The sequence below is a fragment of the Poromitra crassiceps genome, assembly GCF_964638095.1.
Source record: "Poromitra crassiceps genome assembly, chromosome: 1".
Lineage (NCBI taxonomy): Eukaryota > Metazoa > Chordata > Actinopteri > Beryciformes > Melamphaidae > Poromitra > Poromitra crassiceps.
The window spans coordinates 56,652,961-56,673,320 of record NC_139623.1 but is presented as its reverse complement, the minus strand read 5'-3'; the positions used below and the strand labels follow the sequence as shown (position 1 = coordinate 56,673,320).

The following is a 20,360-nucleotide window of genomic DNA, read 5'->3' as shown; positions in this document are numbered from 1 at the left end:
GTTTCTTATAGCAGCTTTATGTTCAGCTATTCTCAATTTTAAATTACGTTTAGTTTAGTTTGCCCCACATATAGAGCCACAAGGACACTTAAGCATACAACATGAGTGGACATACAATTAATAAACTCAGTGATTTTATACTTTTTACCTGTATGAGGGTGGCAAAACTCTTTGATGTCATAAGTGTTAGAGCAATGAATACATCTCCCACACCGATAGGTATACCTCTTTAGAGAGCCAATTATTTGTCATGGGTTCTCTATACATGATGTCACAATGGAGTTGCTTATATTCTTACCTCTTATGTAACAAAACATTGACATAGAGTCAGAACTCTGCTGTAAAGAAGGGTCACATTTTAGTAGACCCCAATGTTTTTTTTTATAATATTCTTAATTTTGACCAGAAAGTGTATTATATTCTGACACAAAATAAACTCTGTTGTCTTTAGGTCTGTGAGGCGAGACAAATAATTGCTCCCTTTTAAGGGTGCTGGCCCTTTCAATGGCAGTATCCATAATATGGTCCTTGTAACCCCTTTGGACAAATCTTTCCTTCATTTCTAGCTTTGACATCAAAATCACTGTCTTTGTTACAGCTGCGTTTAAGCATAACAAAGCAACAACAAAAATAATTTCCTTAGGATGGTAGCTTTGATGCAGGATAACATGTCAACATATCTGTCAGTGTCTTTTCGGAATATAGAAGTGTCAAGTGCTCAACACTCATTGACAGATATCAGTAAGTCCAAGAAGTGAATTTTTTCTTGACTATATGCCATCGTAAATTTCAATGTAGCGTAAGTATGATTAATATAATCACAAAAGCCATGAAGTTCTTCTTCAGTAGAGGTAAAACACAGAACCATATCATCAATAAATCTCTTATAGAATAAAATGTTCTTCAAAAAGGGATTATTATTAAATATATACTTTTTCTCCGACAGGCCCATAAACAAATTTGCATAATTAGGAGCAAAAGGTGACACCGCTCGTCCCTTGGGTCTGTAAATAGTAATTCTTATTAAACATGAAATAATTTGAACTCAAAATAAATTCAGTAAGAAGCATTAAAAATTCCACAGGTAATTCTTCTTTATTTAAATCAATTTGTTTTTGCATGGCCTCCAAACCGCCTCTTTGCGGAATGTTGGTGTAGAGACTTTCTACATCAAAAGTTGCCAAAAACAAACCCTTGGGTATTTTCACTTCTGACAGTAATTGTGTCCTTTACATAAGATGATAAAGTTTTTACAATATCTTTAATAAAGTGGTCGACAAATTTACTCAATGGTTCTGATAAAGAGTTATTTCCTGCAACAATAGGTTGTCCAGGAGGGTTAACAAGTCTCTTATGTATTTTAGGGAGTAAATAAAAAGTAGGGGTGACAGGATATTCAACTTTTAAGAAATCATGTTGTGCCTTCGTAATCCATTTCATCTCTAAGGCTCTGCTCAATATTCTATCTCTGTCAGTGGTAAACTGTTCACTCGGGTTGTTAGATAATAACTTATAAAAAGCATCATTAGACAATTGTCTCTCGGCCTCTGCAACATAATCAGTGGCATGGGCAATTATACGTTGGTGCACTGGCTGCACGTGCAACCCCTAGTGGCCAGATCTTTTTTTTTTTTTTTTTTACATAAACATAAACGATTTAAACCAAATCTAATCGAATATATTATATATCATGTGTTGTAGATATCTATATGTCGTTGTATTCGACATTATTCAATGCAATTTCTTGATTCATTCGATTCTGAAGAAAATAAATCTGTACTTGACCTCTCAACTCAGCTCACGTGATGCGCGCTGGTCGTGGTACTACGTGCTACTACGTGCTTGCGTCAGACGTCAGCGACAGTGTGTCAACAAAGGAAACATACCGAGACAGACGAGACAGAGATATTTAACATGGCTAATAGGGTCAACCAAACTCTCGACCGATTTTTCTCTAAGAAAACTAGGACTGATACAGAGAAACATGACTGCAACAATAACACCATACCGGTCACCTCAGCAGCAGCCGGCGGCAGCAGCAACATTGTTCTCAGTTCGACAGTAGTGTGAGAACAGATCGAGACATCACCTGACTGCAGCTTGGGTAAAGTTGAATCTACTGTAGGTGTCATTCAGCATATTGTGATATGTTGTTGGAGAATGTGTTGTCATATCCTACTATAGCATTCAGTGTTTCCTATACAGTTATCTATTTGTGGAGGTACAGCACAATAGATTTTGAGCACCACAAATAGATTTTGACTGCCACATATTAATTTCAAGTAGTTGACTGCAAACACCTGTACGGCAACCATTTTAGGGCATCCTCCTCCATCAGAGTATAGGCTATCGTTCCTCACTCTAAGCGTTGTCAGTTGTCATGTCTCCTAGTAAACTATATTGAGTGTGCTCTGAAACACCTTCAGTCCTCACATGAAAATGCTGTCATTCTTCCTGCATTACTGTTTCACTCGTCACGCGTCAGTCATCGCACAATATGGCATCACTCGTCAATCATCAGTCCTCATTCCTCAGTCCTCACTCGTCAATTCACTCGTCAATCATCAGTCATCGCTCCTCACATCTCACACAAAAACGTTGTCATTCCTCCTGCAGACTAGCTGTCAGTCATCACTCCTCAAATTGCTGCTCCAATATGTCACATTTTCAACTTGAGCTTTGAAGGTAATAACTGCCCGCTAATTTGGAAAGAAGCTAGAGTGATACCACTTCAAAAGAATGCCAAGAATGCCTTCACTGGCTCTAACAGCAGACCAATAAGCTTGTCACCAGTTCTGAACAAAATTCTTGAAAAAATTGTATTCAACCAAATACATGGTTATTTTTCAGAGAACAATCTAATAAGTGAATTCCAACATGCTTACACGGGAGGCCACTCAACAGCCACGGCACTTACACAAATGACAGATCATTGGTTAAGAGAGATCGACAGGAAAAATATGGTGGGAGCAGTATTACTTGACTATAGCGCAGCCTTTGATGTTATCGATCACAAACTATTAATTAATAAACTCAGGTGTTATGGTTTCACCCCAACAGCGATAGCATGGTTGGAGAGTTATCTACTTAATAGAACCCAAAGAGTATTTTTTAACGGCAACTCCTCAGAGGTTAGACTGGTTGAAGCTGGAATTCCACAAGGAAGTTCATTAGGTCCTTTACTCTTCACCATTTTTACAAATGACTTTCCCTGGGTACGGAAAAAAGCAAACATGTCCCTGTATTCGGATGATACAACAATTTATGTACATGCGCCCACAGTAGGAGAGATCAGTGAAATTTTAAACAAATAATTGACAGCAGTAATTGAATGGGTGACGAATAACAAATCAGTAAATTTTTAACCCGTAGTGAGTCAACTGTTCTGATTTTTTGTTACTAAGTAATACAACATTTATTTTATTTTGAAGGTAAAAACGTCTAGCTTCCTGTACTCTGTATAATTCTAGTAGGTTTGATGCATTTTAGGACTGAACAATAGCAAACCTATGTTCAAAGAAAACCTGTTTTCTTTGTAGTGCTTGAGACTCGAGGAAATCGATGCATCTGGGCGTGAGTTGTAGGGTTGTTTAATTAATTACTAACGTTATGCGCAAACGATTATATGCCGTGAACGTTAGGCAGTTATCGCCCATTATGTATTTTTAGCAACTTGGTTTCAGACTGCATGTCGTGATAGTTTGTTGAATGTGAATGCGATTCACTTAAGGCTACGCTCAGACAGTACACCTGTGTGGTTAGTTTTCACAACTCCCCATTGTGTGGTAATGCCCAAATTTCCCCCTGCGTGTACTCCCGGGCCACTTTAACTGACACAACATGGAGTACGCACAGAATTCACAAGACCGACGTTATGCCTCATTGCCACCCGACAACTGTAGTGTTTCCCGTGAGATGATATTTGTGTTGGGGTGAGTTTCATATCTAACAACATGTGTGTGAGTGCGTGCGTGCGTGCGTGCGTGCGTCTGTCCATCCGTCTGTCTGTCTGCCTGTGTTGTGTGTTTATCGCCAAACAACAGTTTGTGGATGGCTCTGGCTAACGTTAGCAAATTACTTAAAATAAGAAGTGACAGTTAATCCGTTGTAAGCGCACAGAGAAGCCATTTTGGCCTGTCTTTTTTGCTCTCGTTGGCCAAGGAGACGTTTTCGTGCCAAAATGGTGGTAGCGCTATTGTCTAAATTAAAGCATACAGTTGTCGACTCTTGCCTTCAATACTCTTTGATAGCTAGCTTGATCTAGCTAGCCGTTATGCTGTCGCCACACGTCAGAAAATGGACAGAATTATGAAACCGATACGCTACATGTAACGCTATGCCCGTTGCGGTGTTTTTGAGATCATCTGGGGATGCGCTGCACGCACACAGTAGTCAGGAGGACATGAGAACATGGCTGTTACTGATGTTTTTACAATGGCAGTAAAGTATTGCATCCATTTAACCCAGTGTGCCTGGAATCTGCTTACCTACAACTCAAATCAAGGACCCCTAAACTGACAAAGATTAGACCATAGACCCCCATTTCATAAGATATTTTAGTTGTTTTATTACAGAAATGCATGAAACCCATGACTATCTATCGTTCCGTTACTTATGGATGGAAGTATATGAAAATATAACCAACATTTTTGCTGGGGACCCCTGGAATACCCTTAAGGACCCCAGGGGGGTCCCTGGACCCCCACTTTGAGAACCCCTAACTTAAGAGAAGTGTTTTGTTTTTTTGTTTTTTTTTGTCACTGGGTTGTGTAGTGCACACAACCCATCTGACAGAGACTGACAGCTGGAATGGTTTGGGAGTGGTTAATGTAAATAAGGAGCTATTGTCCACTTCCCCCTTACCTGGCTGGCTAGGTGTGAAAAACTTTGAGGGCTGATTTATCAGATTCTTGCTTTTCAGAGTGTGAACATTCAAATAAGCATATCTTATTTTTCAGATATCTATTTTTTCAGATTACAATGTGTGACACATCATTTGAAAGCTTACAGTCTGCAGTTTCAGAATCTGTAAAAAGAAAAGAAAAATGACTTCGGCCTACTTGTGGGTCGAAACGCCAGGAGCTGTCACATTTGTTCCCATTCTAATTTGATTTGGTATAACAGCCTGACATTTCAGAGGAGGAACCGAGGAAACACATTGTTGATTTTGTTATTATTTTAATAGAATTTGTTGATGGTAAGCAATGCATTAAAAAACTATCCTTTAAAGAAGTTCTGAATATTTTCGGTATCATGCAAAATACATTTTGTCATGTCCTGGCCTCATGTAACCTCATTCTGCCAGATGGTTTGTTACAGAGAACCATCTGGAACCCATCCTTGGAAAACTGTTTTGAAAAGGGCGTTAAAAAAAAACCTGGATTGGATTAACTATGGGTATGCATGGCCCATTGTCTTTGTGCATAACTGGGAAACCCCAGGTTTCTTTATTGTATAAGTAAATAAAAAGCTGTTGATTTCCCCATGAACATTTGTCTATTTCTGGCTAGTTATAATTAAGGCATTTCATTGCAATAGTGTAGTTTGATCTCAGGATCCTAAAACACAATTGGCAATGTGCTGTCAGTAAGGGCAACACAAATCCATTATTCCAAGACAACGCCAATACAGTGTTAGTTTTATCCAACTGATGTGCAGGCCAACTTACTCAAAGTACTCCTGAGCAGCGTCGGAGCAGTTGGGGCTGTTCCAGGTGTTGTTGCAGTGGACCCACGGCAGCTCGCTGGTGAACGAGGAGAAGAGATAGAACAGCGCCCAGGAGATGATGACGTTGTAGTAGAAACCAACATAAAGGGAGATGAGGATCACCGTGAAGCCCACGCCTGTTAGAGGGATGCAGGTCGTCAATAGAGTACCACAGGAATGAGTCCGGAAGTAGCACTTTGGTTTGTACGTATAGACAGGTTTCTTGTATACAAACATTAGTGGGTCATTTGAGCAGTGAGCTAATGCATGTTTTAATTTGTTTACAAACTGCTGTTAAACAAAATTGTAGAAGAAGAAAAGCAGCAGTGAGTGTGCTGCGGGGGTGCTTGACTTGTTGACGCCTCACCTGACTGCGCTCGGCTGCTCTCGTCTGCTTTCCAGGCGAGGCGACAGTCAACTCAAACGAGTGTGTGGAGCATACAGTCTAAGGTGTGGAGCGGCTTTCTACCCCGGTGATGCGCGCGCATTTATGAGATGACGTTGCACAGAAACCCGTCTATAAAAGGCAATGGGATTTTAGTATGGGGATTGCGGTTAAATGCGTGAAATAAGGTCTGTAGTTAACAAAAGTTGATAAAACACAGAAGTCTGTGTTCAGCAAGATAATCCTCACACACGAGGACCACTTTTGAAGCATAAATGTGCTTTATTAAGCGATTTTCAGAAAATGCTTCAAAAGTCATAAAAGTGGTCCTCATTTGTGAAGATGATCTTGCTGAACACAAACTTTGCTGTTTCATAAACCTTTGTTAACCACAGACCTTATTTCATGCAGGTCTGTTCGATACAATCCCATTGCCTTTGCCCCTTAACCCAAAGCCCCAAACCAGAACAACTTCCTGGGCTTCAGGAGGAAGGTCCTCCTGCCAACCCCCCCCCCCCCCCCATCCTGGAGTCCCTTGCTTCAAAAGCATTGATCCTGAGAGGAAACAGTCATGTTGATCAGAGTAATTACTCTCATGGGCCGTGTGTGTGTGTGTGTGTGTTAATTACTGTTATCCGCTGGGAGACAGAGAGAGAAACGTGTGATTAGACCGCCAACCTCAGTGGGTAGCTGACAGACAGCACATGTACACAGGCAGGACACACACACACTTGTCTGAGGAAGAGCGTCAGCTCGAAACATCACTGTTGTTGGATGGCTAATTAAAAGGTAAACGGGAGCTCAGTGTGCGGACCTTCTTTCTTTTTGACACACACACACACACACGCACACACACACACACACACACAGACACACACACACAGACACATAGAGCCCCTAAAACCTAAGACAATCAATCACATATATATATATATATATATATATATATATATATATATATATATACATACATACATACATACATACATACATTAGGGCTGTCAAATGATTAATTGTCTTAATTGCGATTAATCTTGTGATTAACTATAGTTAATCGCGATTAATCGCATCTTTGTATTGCATGTTTAAAATGCCATTATTTTGCATTTCAAAGCATTTTTAATTTCATATTAATCATTCTTCCCAGTGTGTCATGATTGGGAATCAAATTAATGCAAATAAATGTACTTTGTGATCTTGAATTTTAGATTTACTTTCAATTCAATAGAAGTGCAATGTAGACAGGAGGACAACATATATCTTGAACAGAAAATAAATGCACAATTGTAAACAGTGCAGTACACGCTCCAGAACCGATACTTCCGGCGGCGGCGCTATGGAGCAGTTGAAACCCAAAATGACACAGCCGAAGAAGGCTGTGTCTGAGCTAAAAACTTTGGCACTTCCATGTGAATAATGACTCGGTATTGGAAACTACGGAAGATTTTGGAGTACAGTAGGCGCCGTAGCATTGGATAACAACATTGTGAGTGAGGTAGGTACAGTTTTATTGTGATTGATAACGTGTATATTGCGTGAAGCCATTGGAGCCGACCTCCCAGTGGCTAGAGGACCTGCGCATCCGAGACTCGCGTTGAGGCTACGGCGACGCTAGCTGCTCCGGTATGCTTAGCTTTTAGGTGATAGCTCAAACTCGATGTTCTTCGGTGACATTTTAATTCCGTTTTACACAAGGTGCAAACTGTTGACTTGTCCACTGTGCCATTTGGGAGTTTTAAAACGAGCCATTTAGAAGCATGTTGCTGTCTGTCTTTTCTTTTCTTTTCCTTTGCCTGCAACAGCAGGAGACAGGAAACCGCTGCAACTGGCTTGACTACAAACTGTACGGGTGCGTCGAAGGGACAAAATAGCGGCATGCGATTAACGTGATTAAAAAATCGCGTTATGGTCGGCCCTTAATCGTATCGTGATTAACGCGTTAATGCTGACAGCCCTAATATATTGTGTGTGTGTGTGTGTGTGCGTGCATGCACGCGCGTGCGTGCGTGCGTGCGTGTGTGTTGGGGGGATCGTGTGCATGAGGTAGGTGCAACAGCGAAGTGAAGTGATTCAAGTGTACAGCGAAGTGTTCAAGTGAAGTGACCAATTGACTGGTTTAAGTGTTCATCAGAGTGATGGCCTGTGGGAAGAAACTGTTCTTATGTCTGGTAGTTTTTGTGTACAGTGCTCTGTAGCACCCGGGTTTGAATTGGACCTGTGGTCCTTTGCCGCATGTCATCCCCTCTCTCTCTCCCCACATTTCCTGTCTGCCTACTGTCCTATCCAATAAAGGCAAAAATGACCCCCAAAAAAGAAAAAAAAATGGGGGGGGAAAGAACCAGTCATCTCTAGGATGGGTCTGTGATGATCTTTCCTGCCCATTTTTTGACTCTGGAGGAGTACAAGTCCTGGATGGAGGGCCAATGATTTTTTTCTGCAGTTCTGATGGTCCGTTGCAGTCTGTGCAAGAGATGGCTGTGTTGGCTAGCCGTCCGCCTCGTCTGCTGTTTATTTTTCGCTGTTGCCCTGTTTCTATGTGTCTGCTGCTGGGACATCTCTACTCTATTGGTTTATGATCGCCAAGCTCTTCTAAACCTAAGAGCGTTTGGCGAGACGCTGTCGTTGTCTAAACATTGTTTGGGTGAGCAAGCGACGAGTCTCCCCCCTGTTCTATTGGATATTCCCGCCCACCTACGCCGCCTTCCCTGCGCCTTCCCGCGGAAAAAGCGCTACAGCAGACGGGGAAAGCGAGGCGGTGTACTCGTAAAAACCAAGGCTTACCTGCTGGCTTCCTCATCCGTGGTCAATGACTGTCTCCTCTATGATGGACGCTACTTCCCCGCAGTCCGACGTTCACTGTTCCTCAGAGGCCGCTGGATCCGCTCCGTTGTCCCTGAGCCCCTGCTGCTGCAAACGGGACCGGCTCCTTCTGATGCCAGGCTGTCAGCGCCGCTTGGCCCGTGGCCTGCCCCGCCCGCTGCTGCCTCCTCGCCCGGCCCGATGACAACACCTGGCCCGCCCGTACTTGACGCGTCACCGTGCCCTAATCCAACTGTGTTCCCTGGCCGGCCCGTTCCCCCGGGGCTGGTGTCGGATCCCCCGCGCCAGTGCTGCAGACTGCGGGCCCGCAGACTCAGTGGCAGTGTGGATCTTGATGTTCTTTGGCCGCTGAGATGCGCTTCGCGCTCGGCCAGCGCAGAGCTAAACCTCCACTTGGCTCTGCTAAATGCTAGGTCGCTAGCCAACAAAACTTTTCTCCTGAACGACTTTATGTTCATAACTGAGACTTGGCTATAAGGCTGGTGAGTTTTTTCCGTTCTCCGAACTCCTTCCTCCTGACTGTACTTTTTTCAGCTCCCCTCGGCAGAGGTGGAGGGCTAGCTTCGGTGTTCAAATCTACCTTCCATTGCCGTCTGTCCCAGCCAGTAGCTAACTATGCTAGCTTTGAACTGCAGTCCTTTGAACTGACTCGGTCGTCTGTTGCATTTTGCGCCGTCATATATCGCCCGCCCAAATACAACAAGGATTTCATTAATGACTTTACAGACTTTCTCTCTGGATTAATGGTGCGAAACGATCATATGCTAATCTGCGGCAACTTTAATCTCCACATCTGCTGCCAATCGCATCCCCTGTCTCGGGACTTCCTAAACCTCGTTTAACTTCTCCCAATCTGTTACGGCCCCGACGCACGAGAAAGGACACACTCTTGATCTCGTGCTGTCATTTGGACTATCCGTTAATATAACTGATGTATGTGCTGCTGGTATCTCTGATCATTCACCTATTGTGTTTACTACTACAACTCCCTGCTCTGCTATTTTTTCTCATGTATCCGGGCCCCGCTCGCGCACGATCACTCCTGATACTGCTGTTCAGTTCTCTCATGCTTTTGCTTGCTCTTCAATCTGTGCTCTGGAAGCAAACTGTATTTCAAATGTCAATGAGTTCCTCTCTATGTTTAGTACGACATGTACCGATATTTTAGACACTGTTGCACCTCTCAGGTCTAAACACAGGAAAACCCTCCCGACACCCTAAATGATTCTACGGGCGCTCTCAGATGCGCATGCAGACGCGCTGAGAGGAAGTGGATGAAGGATAGGATTTCTAAACGCCGAACTGAAGTCCACATACAGGATCCTGGCGTATGTCCCCAGGGAGTCGAGATGTTGCAGTTTGTGATGCAGTCCCATGTTGACTGCATCATCCACCGACCTGTTTGCCCAGGAGGCAAACTGCAGGGGGTCCAGCAGGTGGCATCCTTCAGGTGGACCAACACCATTCGCTTAAAGGATTTCATAACCACAGAGTAGCAAAGCAGTAGGGGAGTGGCAGCTAGATGTTCTCCACCACAGACTGTTTGACATGCTTAAAAAACACAACTTTTTGTATTTTCTCCCATTATGTGTAATAAATGGTGTGGTCCTACCTTTGAAGATGGGGCAGATCTTCCAGACCCCGGCAGCGCCCTCTCTGTTGTACTGTCCCAGGGCCAGCTCCATGTAGAAGAGAGGCATGCCTGCTATCACCATGAAGAACAGGTATGGCACCAGGAAGGCACCTGCAGATATGAGTGAGGCATGGCCCAGCTCTAAGTGACCCAGCTCTATATTGTCTATGTTAACAAGACAAGCTATCCCACCGTGTTATTGTCCTCAAATCAATATCAAGATTTTCTCTGTCAGCCTGAAGTAGCGGGTTGAATAGCTGTGCTGTTTGATTAAACAGCTGTGCAGGTTGGGTAGCCGATTAATTTACATGTGATAAAACCTGAGCCGGACTACGTGTGCGGTGAACAATTTTAACACACACCTGCCGGCCAATCACAAAAGAGTATTCACCCAAACCATGGTATAAAGGGGGATATTACGTTAACGTGAATGCGACTGAGACCTGACAACGACTTGATATCATATTCCAGATGCAACCTAGCTAGATGTTAAGAGGTAGGAATATACCGAAATGCTAGACTTGATCATGGACTTAATGTTAATCAAAAACGGCCACACTCATAACGTTAAGGTGTGTTTGACCTAATAGAAATATTAACGTTAATGCACTCACATTTCAGCGTGGTTACAGATGTAACCTATTTAGCTAGCTAGATGTTTGGGGGCTATAACGTTAACGTGGATGTCATAACCTAGTGAGCGTAGTATTATTTATTTTATTGTAGTATTACTATAACAGACATTCTGCGATTAACGTTAAAGTTTTTGCACTCCAGAAACTGACTGATTGAGACCTGACATTAACGGCTTGATATCATATTCCAGATGTAACCCAGCTGTAGCTAGACGTTACGATCCACACTGCTGTAGGAGTAAAATAAAATGTATCAAGGCTTGATATCATATTCCAACGTGAATTCAGCTGAGGGGTTCCCTCCAGAACAAGACTGTTGCATTCAATTTTTGTACACGTTACTGTGCAGTAGTTACTGGCTAGTTAATTGTTGGAAGTAAGGTTTTTGAATTCTTAAAGGCTCACAGGATATGATGTTGTGTTTCTGACTTGGATTGATTCATCAAAACTTTCAAAATCCTTACTACTGTACTGTCCAGTAATAGTGACATCAGGTTACAAGCTGAAATGTCAATTTTTCTAGCTAATCTAGGTAAATTTCAGACTTGAACGTATAGTGTCCCGTCTTGTCTGAGGTGAATGCAATTGAACTAGCATTTTTCAATCCTGTCCAGACTGTCTTTGAATAAAAGTTGTGTTATACTTGAAAACCATGGCTCTGCTCCCTTATTTGTGTTTACAATTACAAAAAAATCTGTATGGTTTATCTGTTGGCATTAAACCGTGGTATTTCCTTGGGTAATATTCCCTAGTTGTCATTAGCCTACCTAGACCTGTTCACATCTGCATTTTCTACAAATTGGGCTACATTTTTAATGGGAAATCAAAGCCACATGTGAGATATCCAGTGTTGGGCAGTAGCTTGCTACAAGTAGCGAAGCTACATAGCTTAACTACATTTCTCAGTAGCTTGGTGGTAGCTTCACTACTTTTGAACCAAGTAGCTTTTTCAGTAGCTAAGCTATTTATAGACCCAAGTAGCTTGTAGCTTCCCGCAAAAGCTACAAGCTACTCGCCAGAGAAAATCCATGAGCAAAGCACGCAGTGGAGATTTCTGCTGCGGTTTGGATTAAACAGGAGGAGACATTGCATGTCAAGTGTGCCTGTGTAGCCAATAAAGCACTTCCAGTTCCATTATGACGGACAACAAGTGCCTATTTGTTTGGTGGAAAGTTGTTCTTTGACATTAAGTTGATTCAATGTGAGAAAAAAAGTAGCTTTGATGTATCAAGCTGCTTTTGCCATGTTGCTCGTAGCTTAGCTTGCTACATTTCTCTGGGGATAGCTTCAATGTAGTTTAGCTATATTTAATCGAGAATAACTGATAGCTTAGCTTACTACATTTTCCAAGTAGCTTGCCCATCACTGGAGATATCACAAGTACTTTTATTAAAACACCAACCAAAATAAAATTAAAAAGAGGTTTCCTTCTCTGACTATTGGTGCTTTCACAAAATATTCACACAATGAGATTTTTTATAAATAATCATCAATAATGTGGATAAAGACTTCGATGATGATGATGACGTCGATGATGACATCTGGTGCAGCTGTTGGATGTCGGAAAATGAGGGGAGACCGAAGACCAGTCCACCTGAAGCTGATCCCCAAGACCTTGCAGCACGCCACAGTGCCACACTGAATGGCCACACTCACCCAAGATCCACACTGCTGTGGTCAACGTTAATGTTGTTTCACAGTAGCTAATATCTGGCCATATTTCTGCAATTTCCCACTATATACTTAGTACGTTATAATAGCAATGATGTCAATAACAGATAAATCTTTGTTTAAACTTTTATTGTAGTTTTGTGTTATGTTAGCCTACCTCAACGTAACGTGAATGTGGGATGACGACTCTTCACTGCCTCACGCTCGCGACCGGAGCAACGAGAACAGAGGTGGATGGCCTGGGTGTAGCCCGTAGCCTGTTAGCTATAGCTTGCTAGCAGTCTGACCTAGCTTCAGCTAGCTTGACGAGCTTCCACTGCGAGCTAAGGTGGGCGTGTTTGTCAGCACGTAAGATCACCCTCATAGGGTATGCTAATCGGCGCTCATCCCACACACCCCCTTAGATCCACCCTCTCAACCCCCACCTTCCCAATGAAACCAAGATGGCGACACCCACCTAGTCTATGACTTGAACTCAGCCAGGGAGAAGAAATTCAATGGGATAGTTAAATCCATATTTATACAGTCTATGATATTACCCTATAGAAATCAGTTTGCGCCTCACCCCACATGCTACATCCTGCTCAGTTGTTTTGACACCAAATGCAAATAGTGAAAGTGTCATGCTCGATGTGGGCAGCCCACTGAGACGAAAATCCAACCGGCGGTCAGGTGTCATCATTACCTCTCAAACATGATCAGATTGGATGTCTAAAAATTTCTTGCGACTAAACGCCAACAAAACTGAATTACTAGCCCAACTTCCGCTTCTCAATGATCTTAGTCTGAATATTGAGAACTGCGTAATTACTCCAAACTCAAAGGTGAAAAACCTAGGTGTTACCTTTAATTCTACTCTTTCATTCGATGCTCACATTAAGGAAATCACTAAAATAGTTTTCTTTCATCTTCGCAATATCTCAAAGATCTGTCCCTTGCTAAATGCAACGGATGCTGAAACCTTAATACACGCCTTTGTTTCATCTAGACTCGACTACTGTAATGTCTTATTCTCTGGGCTTCCACTTTGTAGCACAAATACAATCCCTCCCCACCTCCTCCCCTTCCCGAACCCCCCCCCCCCCCCCCCACTATTCTAAAACATGGCATCCATCCTATTTTAAAGCATGGCACCCATTCTCTTTCTTTCCCCCTTCCCCTGCTCCTTCCCCACCTCTCCTTCTGTTCTCTCCTCCCCCACATTTCCCATTCCCTCCCCACCTCCTCCCTCTCCCTGCTCTCTCCTCCCCCACATCCCCCACTCTCCCTCCCCCTCCCCTCTCCTGCTCTCTCCTCTTTCCCCCTTCCCCTGCTCCTTCCCCACCTCCTATACTCCCCAGCATTTCCCATTCCCTCCCCACCTCATCACTTTCGTGCTCTCTCCTCTCTCACATTCCCCCTGCTCTCCCTCCCTTCTCCTGCTCTCTCCTCCGCTCTCTCCTATATTTCTATATTTTCGATATTTCTTTATCAATTGTTCAATGTGTTATCATTACTACTGTAATTTGCTACTGTTGTGTCAGCTAGAATTAGCTAGACATATTTTCTGAGAAACCCTCTGGGACATGCTTGTGAATTAGGGCTATACAAATAAACTTGTTTTGACTTGAATCAGGGCTCTATGGGAAACAGCCACACTGACACATCTTCAGATGAGCTATCTTGGGCAGGGCTGTGGCTGTGGGGGTTATTGCAAAAGTGTGTCATCCCCACCAAAATTGACTAACGCTGTGTTACCGAGCCATAATCCCCCCTCAATGATATCCCCCTTTAATGGAAAGGACAGACCGCTAGGAATGTAACTCCCAAACAAAAACTTTGTTCCCTCTTTTATTTGTGTAATTTCTTTTGTTTGTCTACATGCCCATCTGTTTGTTATATCTGTTTATAAAGTGAAACTCAATAAAGACTAAAGTGAAAGGAATTTTTGTTTTTACCCCCAGAGGGTGTCAGCCTGGGCTATGGCTATCATTAGCACTCTTAAACATAATGAGAGCTCTATGTTAAACAGCCATAATTAGTGGCAGTGATTGTCAGAGATAATCTATTCAGCAGCAGCTGTGGTGGTTTTTCCCCTATTTTTAGGGTGACCAGATGTCCCGCTTTGTGCGGGACTGCACAGCATTTTCATGATTTTTCACGCGTCCCGCAAATTGAGAAGATGCCCCGCATTTTGGGCGAGAGAGAGAGAGAGAGAGAGAGAGAGAGGGAGCGCGATCAGACCAAGGCAGAGAGAGAAATAGAGGGAGAGCGGGGGAGAGAGATAGACCGAGAGACAGAGGGAGAGCAGGGGAGAGAGAGCGTGCACACCGCTGCTCTTGTCTGCAGCACACACTGTGGCTCGAGAGATGTGCAGCGCACGGTTAACTTCACATAGTGCAGCCTGAGAGATGTGTATTCCCAGTAGGCTAACTAGTAGCAATAATAACAATACCAATGGCCAAATACTTACCATACTAATGATAATAGCGACTACCCATATTAATACAACAGTGCATCTTTGCACAAAGCTCTCAAGTGTTGTATAACTGGCACAATTGAAGACAGCCTCAAATCTTTCTCAACAGCTGCTACAGGCTATTTGCAACGGGCAATTATAAATTCCATTCTAATCTGTGCTCTTATTGTGATGTTAGTTAATGTTTTGTTCAGATGGAGCTAGCCTACTATGGTTCTACTTCAATACCTATATGGTTCAGTAGTATATTGTTCTACTAGAAAAGTCTGACTAACTTTAATGTTTTCATGTGTGGAAGGCACACACCTGCCATGTGTTTAATCTGTACATGAAGCCATGACTTGAATCCCATGTCAGCAACCTGTCTGGTCTGTTTTATTGTAGCCTACACATTTTAGTCAGATAATTTATGTTTTTATTTGCAGATTGTGTGAATCAACCAGAGGGCAAAGCATAGTGAGGGGTGAATAGAAATGTATATTTTTTGTAAGTTAGAAAATACAGTATATCTAAATTTTAGACTGCCTCAAATCATCGGTAGCGTGTCCCACATTGTCCCACACAAACGTACTCTTTGTCCCACATTTGGTTTGCTGGGATCTGGTCACCCTATTTTGATCTCTATAAAGAGGCTCCAAACCTCAAACAGCAACCACCATGTATACACCAGGGGGTGGAAAACACACACACACACACACACGCAGACGCACGAACACACGCACACACCCACATGCACACACACAGACACACGCACGGGCACACGTACACACGCGCGCACACACACACGCACGCGCGCACACACACACACACACACACACACACACACACACACACACACACAATCCTCATTCCACCTTCTCCAAGATGGTCAAACGGATTATGTCATCATCCAAGTCTGCCGCTCTCTCTCTGTCTCTCGCTCTGTCTGTCTGTCTCTGTCACCGTCTCACCTCCTCCGTTCTTGTAGCATAGGTAGGGGAACCTCCACACGTTGGCCAGGTCGACGGCGAAGCCGATGACAGACAAGAGGAAGTCGATCTTCTTGCCCCAGGTCTCCCTCTCCTCGCCCCGGCTGGGCGCGGCCACGAGGGTGGTGCTGGTGAACTGGACCCCATTCTGCTCTTTCACCAGGATTAGCTCCACCTGATTGGGCAAACGCAATGGGATTAAATAACACATTAGATAGAAATCCTTTAATAATAACTATTTGTACAGCACCAGCACCTTTCTAAAAAGAATGTTTATTACCAAGTGCTTTACATAGGCTACAATAAAACACAGACACTGTGATGTAAGGTACCACAGTTAGATAAAAGAGTTAGATAAAAAAAAAGGCTGGGGACGGGCAACAACATTAAATTGCATTCAATTGCCTCGGTATATTACAGTTTGTACCAGTGGCTCCTGCGTCACATTACTGGCTTTCCTGGGGAAGCATACAGTAATCAGCTCTGACTGTGGTTACTCCTTGGATGGGAAGTAACTGGAAGTGGTGTTGGAGGAGCTGGCCGTCCTATCGGCGCAGCTCGGCGGAGGGGGGCGTGCAGCTGTGACAAATGTGACTCTGCGGCGCTCACCGGAATGAGTTTTGAAATGGAGGGACAATCAAATGTCCCCCCACCGACATGATTGCAAGTTCTTGGTAAACGACACAATAACGTCATATGTAACGCACATAAGTGTACCACAAGCCACCTAGTGTTTTGGACGTGTACCGCAGCCAACGCGTCGAGTTACGTTCGAGTACGCACAACCACCGACATGATTGCAAGTTCTTGGTAAACGACACAATAACGTCATATGTAACGCACATAAGTGTACCACAAGCCACCTAGTGTTTTGGACGTGTACCGCAGCCAACGCGTCGAGTTACGTTCGAGTATGCACAGTCTCGCTGTCGCCGCTAGCCGGCGTCAAGGCTCCAAGTCGAGGCTGCGCAGAACCCTGTCAGTGCCTTTAGAGGTTTTGCCCCTCTGGTCTCATGAATAATATCCCCATCCCCAATGCCTGAGACAAGTACTCTGTCCTGTGAGTGAGCACCGGTTTTTGGATGAGACGTTAAATTCACTCTCTGGTGTGAAATTATCCAATATGTGATTTTTACATTATGTTTCAACTGAAAATGCGAATAAACAGATTTAGTAGGGCTGGGACTTTAACAAGGTAATTTAGATTAATTAATTACAGAACGTTTTTGTTTTTATGTTAAAACGTTAAAAAACTGATTTTAATCAGACTTTATTTTTGCAGTCCAGACACCACGGAACATTTCTCAGTGGACAAATTCCAGACATACCGATCATACCGATGTACAACATGCATTGAGTGACGTCAGACAACAAAGCCCCACATGTACGGCAACCATTGGGCATCCTCGTCATTCAGAGGTTTAGCTATCATTCCTCAGTCTAAGCATTGTCAGTTGTCATGTCTCCTAGTAAACTAGCCCCTAGTTGGGGCACGGTGGCTCAGTGGTAGAGCTGTCGCCTCGCAGTCAGAAGGTCCTGAGTTCGATTCTCGCCTGGGACACTGTGAGCGCTGTGGTTGTGTTCCCCCCATATCTTCAGTCCCTACTGCCCAGGTGGGGTATCTCGTCGTAAGGGCCTTTCTGTCTGTGTGGAGTTTGCATGTTCTCCCCGTGCTCCCCCAGGGGGGTTCCTCCGTATATAACCCCCCTCCATTAAAAACATGCAGAAGATCAGATCGTCATCGTCATCCGACCAGTGACGACAACATTCGAAGTTGGTCCCCGGGCGCTGTACGAGAAAAGCGACCACTGCTCCTGGCCTGCCCCCCAGAGGAAAGGACAAGCCAGGATGGGTTAAATGCAGAGGACAAATTTCACCGGCCACCGTCAGCATGTGTGTGTTGTGGCCGTCCGTGCATGTGTTGATGTGTAATCGTGTGACAATAAAGACGGGCTTGTCCGTCTGAAATCGTGTTTTTAAACCATGTCGAGTGTGCTCTGAAACACCTTCAGTCCTCACACGAAAACGCTGTCATTCTTCCTGCATTACTGTTTCACTCCTCATACGTCAGTCATCGCACAATACCGCGTCACTCATCAGTCATCAGTCCTCACTTGTCAGTCATCACTCCTCACTCATCAGTCATCACTCCTCACTCGTCAGTCATCACTTGTCACTCAAACTAGCTGTCAGTCATCACTCCTCATGTCTCACATGAAAACGCTGGACTGTAGACCACTTTCACTGGTAGAAGATGTCAAATATTGATATGCAATTAAAATGCGATTAATTTCAATTAATTAATTACAAAGCCTCTAATTAATTAGATGAAAAAAATTATCGAGTCCCACCACCAAGATTTATATTTAAAAAAAGACTCAGTGGTCAAAGATTCCATCGGCACTTATTGCAAGAGTAGGGGTGTAACCCCAGTGCCCTTGGGGGTGTAACCCCCGGTGCCCTCTGGGGTGTGACCCTGGGGGGTTTGACCCTGCTGCCTTGGGGGTGTAACCCCGGTGCCCTGGGGGGTTTGACCATGGTGCCTTGGGCGGGGTAAACCCCGGTGCCCTGTGGGGTGTAACCCTTGTGCCCTGGGGGCCATATCCCCGGTGCCCTGGGGGGTGTAACCTAGCCTGGGTAAACCCAGCCTCCACGTGACCTGCTCTCAGTCACTACAGTCACTACAGTGACTGAGAGCAGGTCTGAGAGCAGGTCACGTGGAGGCTGAGTTTACCCAGGCTAGGTGTAACCCTGGTGCCCTGCGGGCTGTAACCCCAGTATCTTGGCTAAATTCCCACACAGGCCTTCCTTCAATCATGGCCACCTAATCATCCCTCGTTACTTCGCACATTCAGTCCTCAACTCTCCACCGTGATAGCTGATGTGTGGTGAGCGTTCTGGCACAAACTGGCTGACATGCATCACCCAGATCAGTCGTGGATCATTTGTTGAGTTCCCCCCTCCCCTGATATGTGAAGCGCTTTGAGTATATCTACAAATTCAATCAATTATTATTAGAGTAAATTGACAAAGAATTAAAAAAATATAAATTAGAAAGACTTCCCTCAACAAAGAAAAATCACAGCTGCTGTTGTATTACCAAATTTCCTTTCTCTCCCCGCCCCGCCCATCCCCTTTTCGTCCCTTGCAGTGTGAGACAGACCTCTTTGGGACCCATGGTGTTGGAGGTGGATTTTTCGGGTGCCACAACCGAAGACATCAGGTCCACAGGGAGTCTTCCTCTCAGCATGGAGGGGTGCACAGCTGCAGGGAGAGACACAGCAGTGGGGTGTGGTGTGTGTGTGTGTGTGTGTGTGTGTGTGTGTGTGTGTGTGTGTGTGTGTGTGTGTGTGTGTGTGTGTGTGTGTGTGTGTGGCTGTGGAAGGGGTTGCAGATGGAGCAAAAGAGTCCTGGAAGATGAGCCCGGGTTTTTTTTGTGAGCAGACGGGTGGTTGAGTTTTGAACCATCTTGTTACAGCCTCTGTCAAAGCCTGGCCTTGGTTTGGTGTGTGTGGTTATTTCTCTCTATTTCTCTCTGGCCCAGACACACCCCTCTGCTGCAATGATTGAGGTGAGGAACCCTCACCTGGAACTGGTTAACAATCAACACCAATTGGCTGAGTTGCCGTTATCCCCCATTAGTGCTAATTTATATTTATCCTGGTTGCTGCTCCACCCTCTGCTGATCTGGGGAGAGCCGAAAACTGGCTCCATGCTTCCTCCAAGACATGGGCAGTTAGCCAGCCGCTTATTTTCACCTGACAGGGGAAGCTTCACCGGTAGGACATAGCACGTGGGAGGATCACGCTATTCCAACGAGTTCCCCTCCCTCCGAACAGGCGCCCTTCACGACCAGAGGAGGCACCACATCAGCAACCAGGATATTGCATGTTTTGGTGAAGGGGTTCCTATATGAAGGAAATCCCTGGGAGGCACGGGGAGAACATGCAAACTCCACACAGAAAGGCCCTTTTGACGACCCCACCTGGGCGGTGGGCACTCGAGGACATGCGGACAGGCACGCATTCCTTCAGCATTCACAGTGTCCCAGGTGGGAATCGAACCCAGGACCTTCGAGCTGTGA

The 20,360-nt window shown here is 44.4% G+C and overlaps 1 protein-coding gene across 1 annotated transcript in view; it reads right to left on the bottom strand.

Moving 5' to 3' along the window:
* Positions 1-19,526, bottom strand: part of slc6a3 (solute carrier family 6 member 3) — a gene marked incomplete at both ends in the record, with an annotated part of 75,615 nt that extends 56,089 nt beyond the window's left edge. Inside the window, 4 exons of the mRNA XM_083634614.1 lie at positions 5,669-5,843; positions 10,524-10,655; positions 16,259-16,451; positions 19,440-19,526. Of these exons, the coding sequence (XP_083490740.1) occupies positions 5,669-5,843; positions 10,524-10,655; positions 16,259-16,451; positions 19,440-19,526 (587 nt within the window). The remainder of the gene's footprint in view (positions 1-5,668; positions 5,844-10,523; positions 10,656-16,258; positions 16,452-19,439) is intronic.
* Positions 19,527-20,360: the final 834 nt, after the last annotated feature.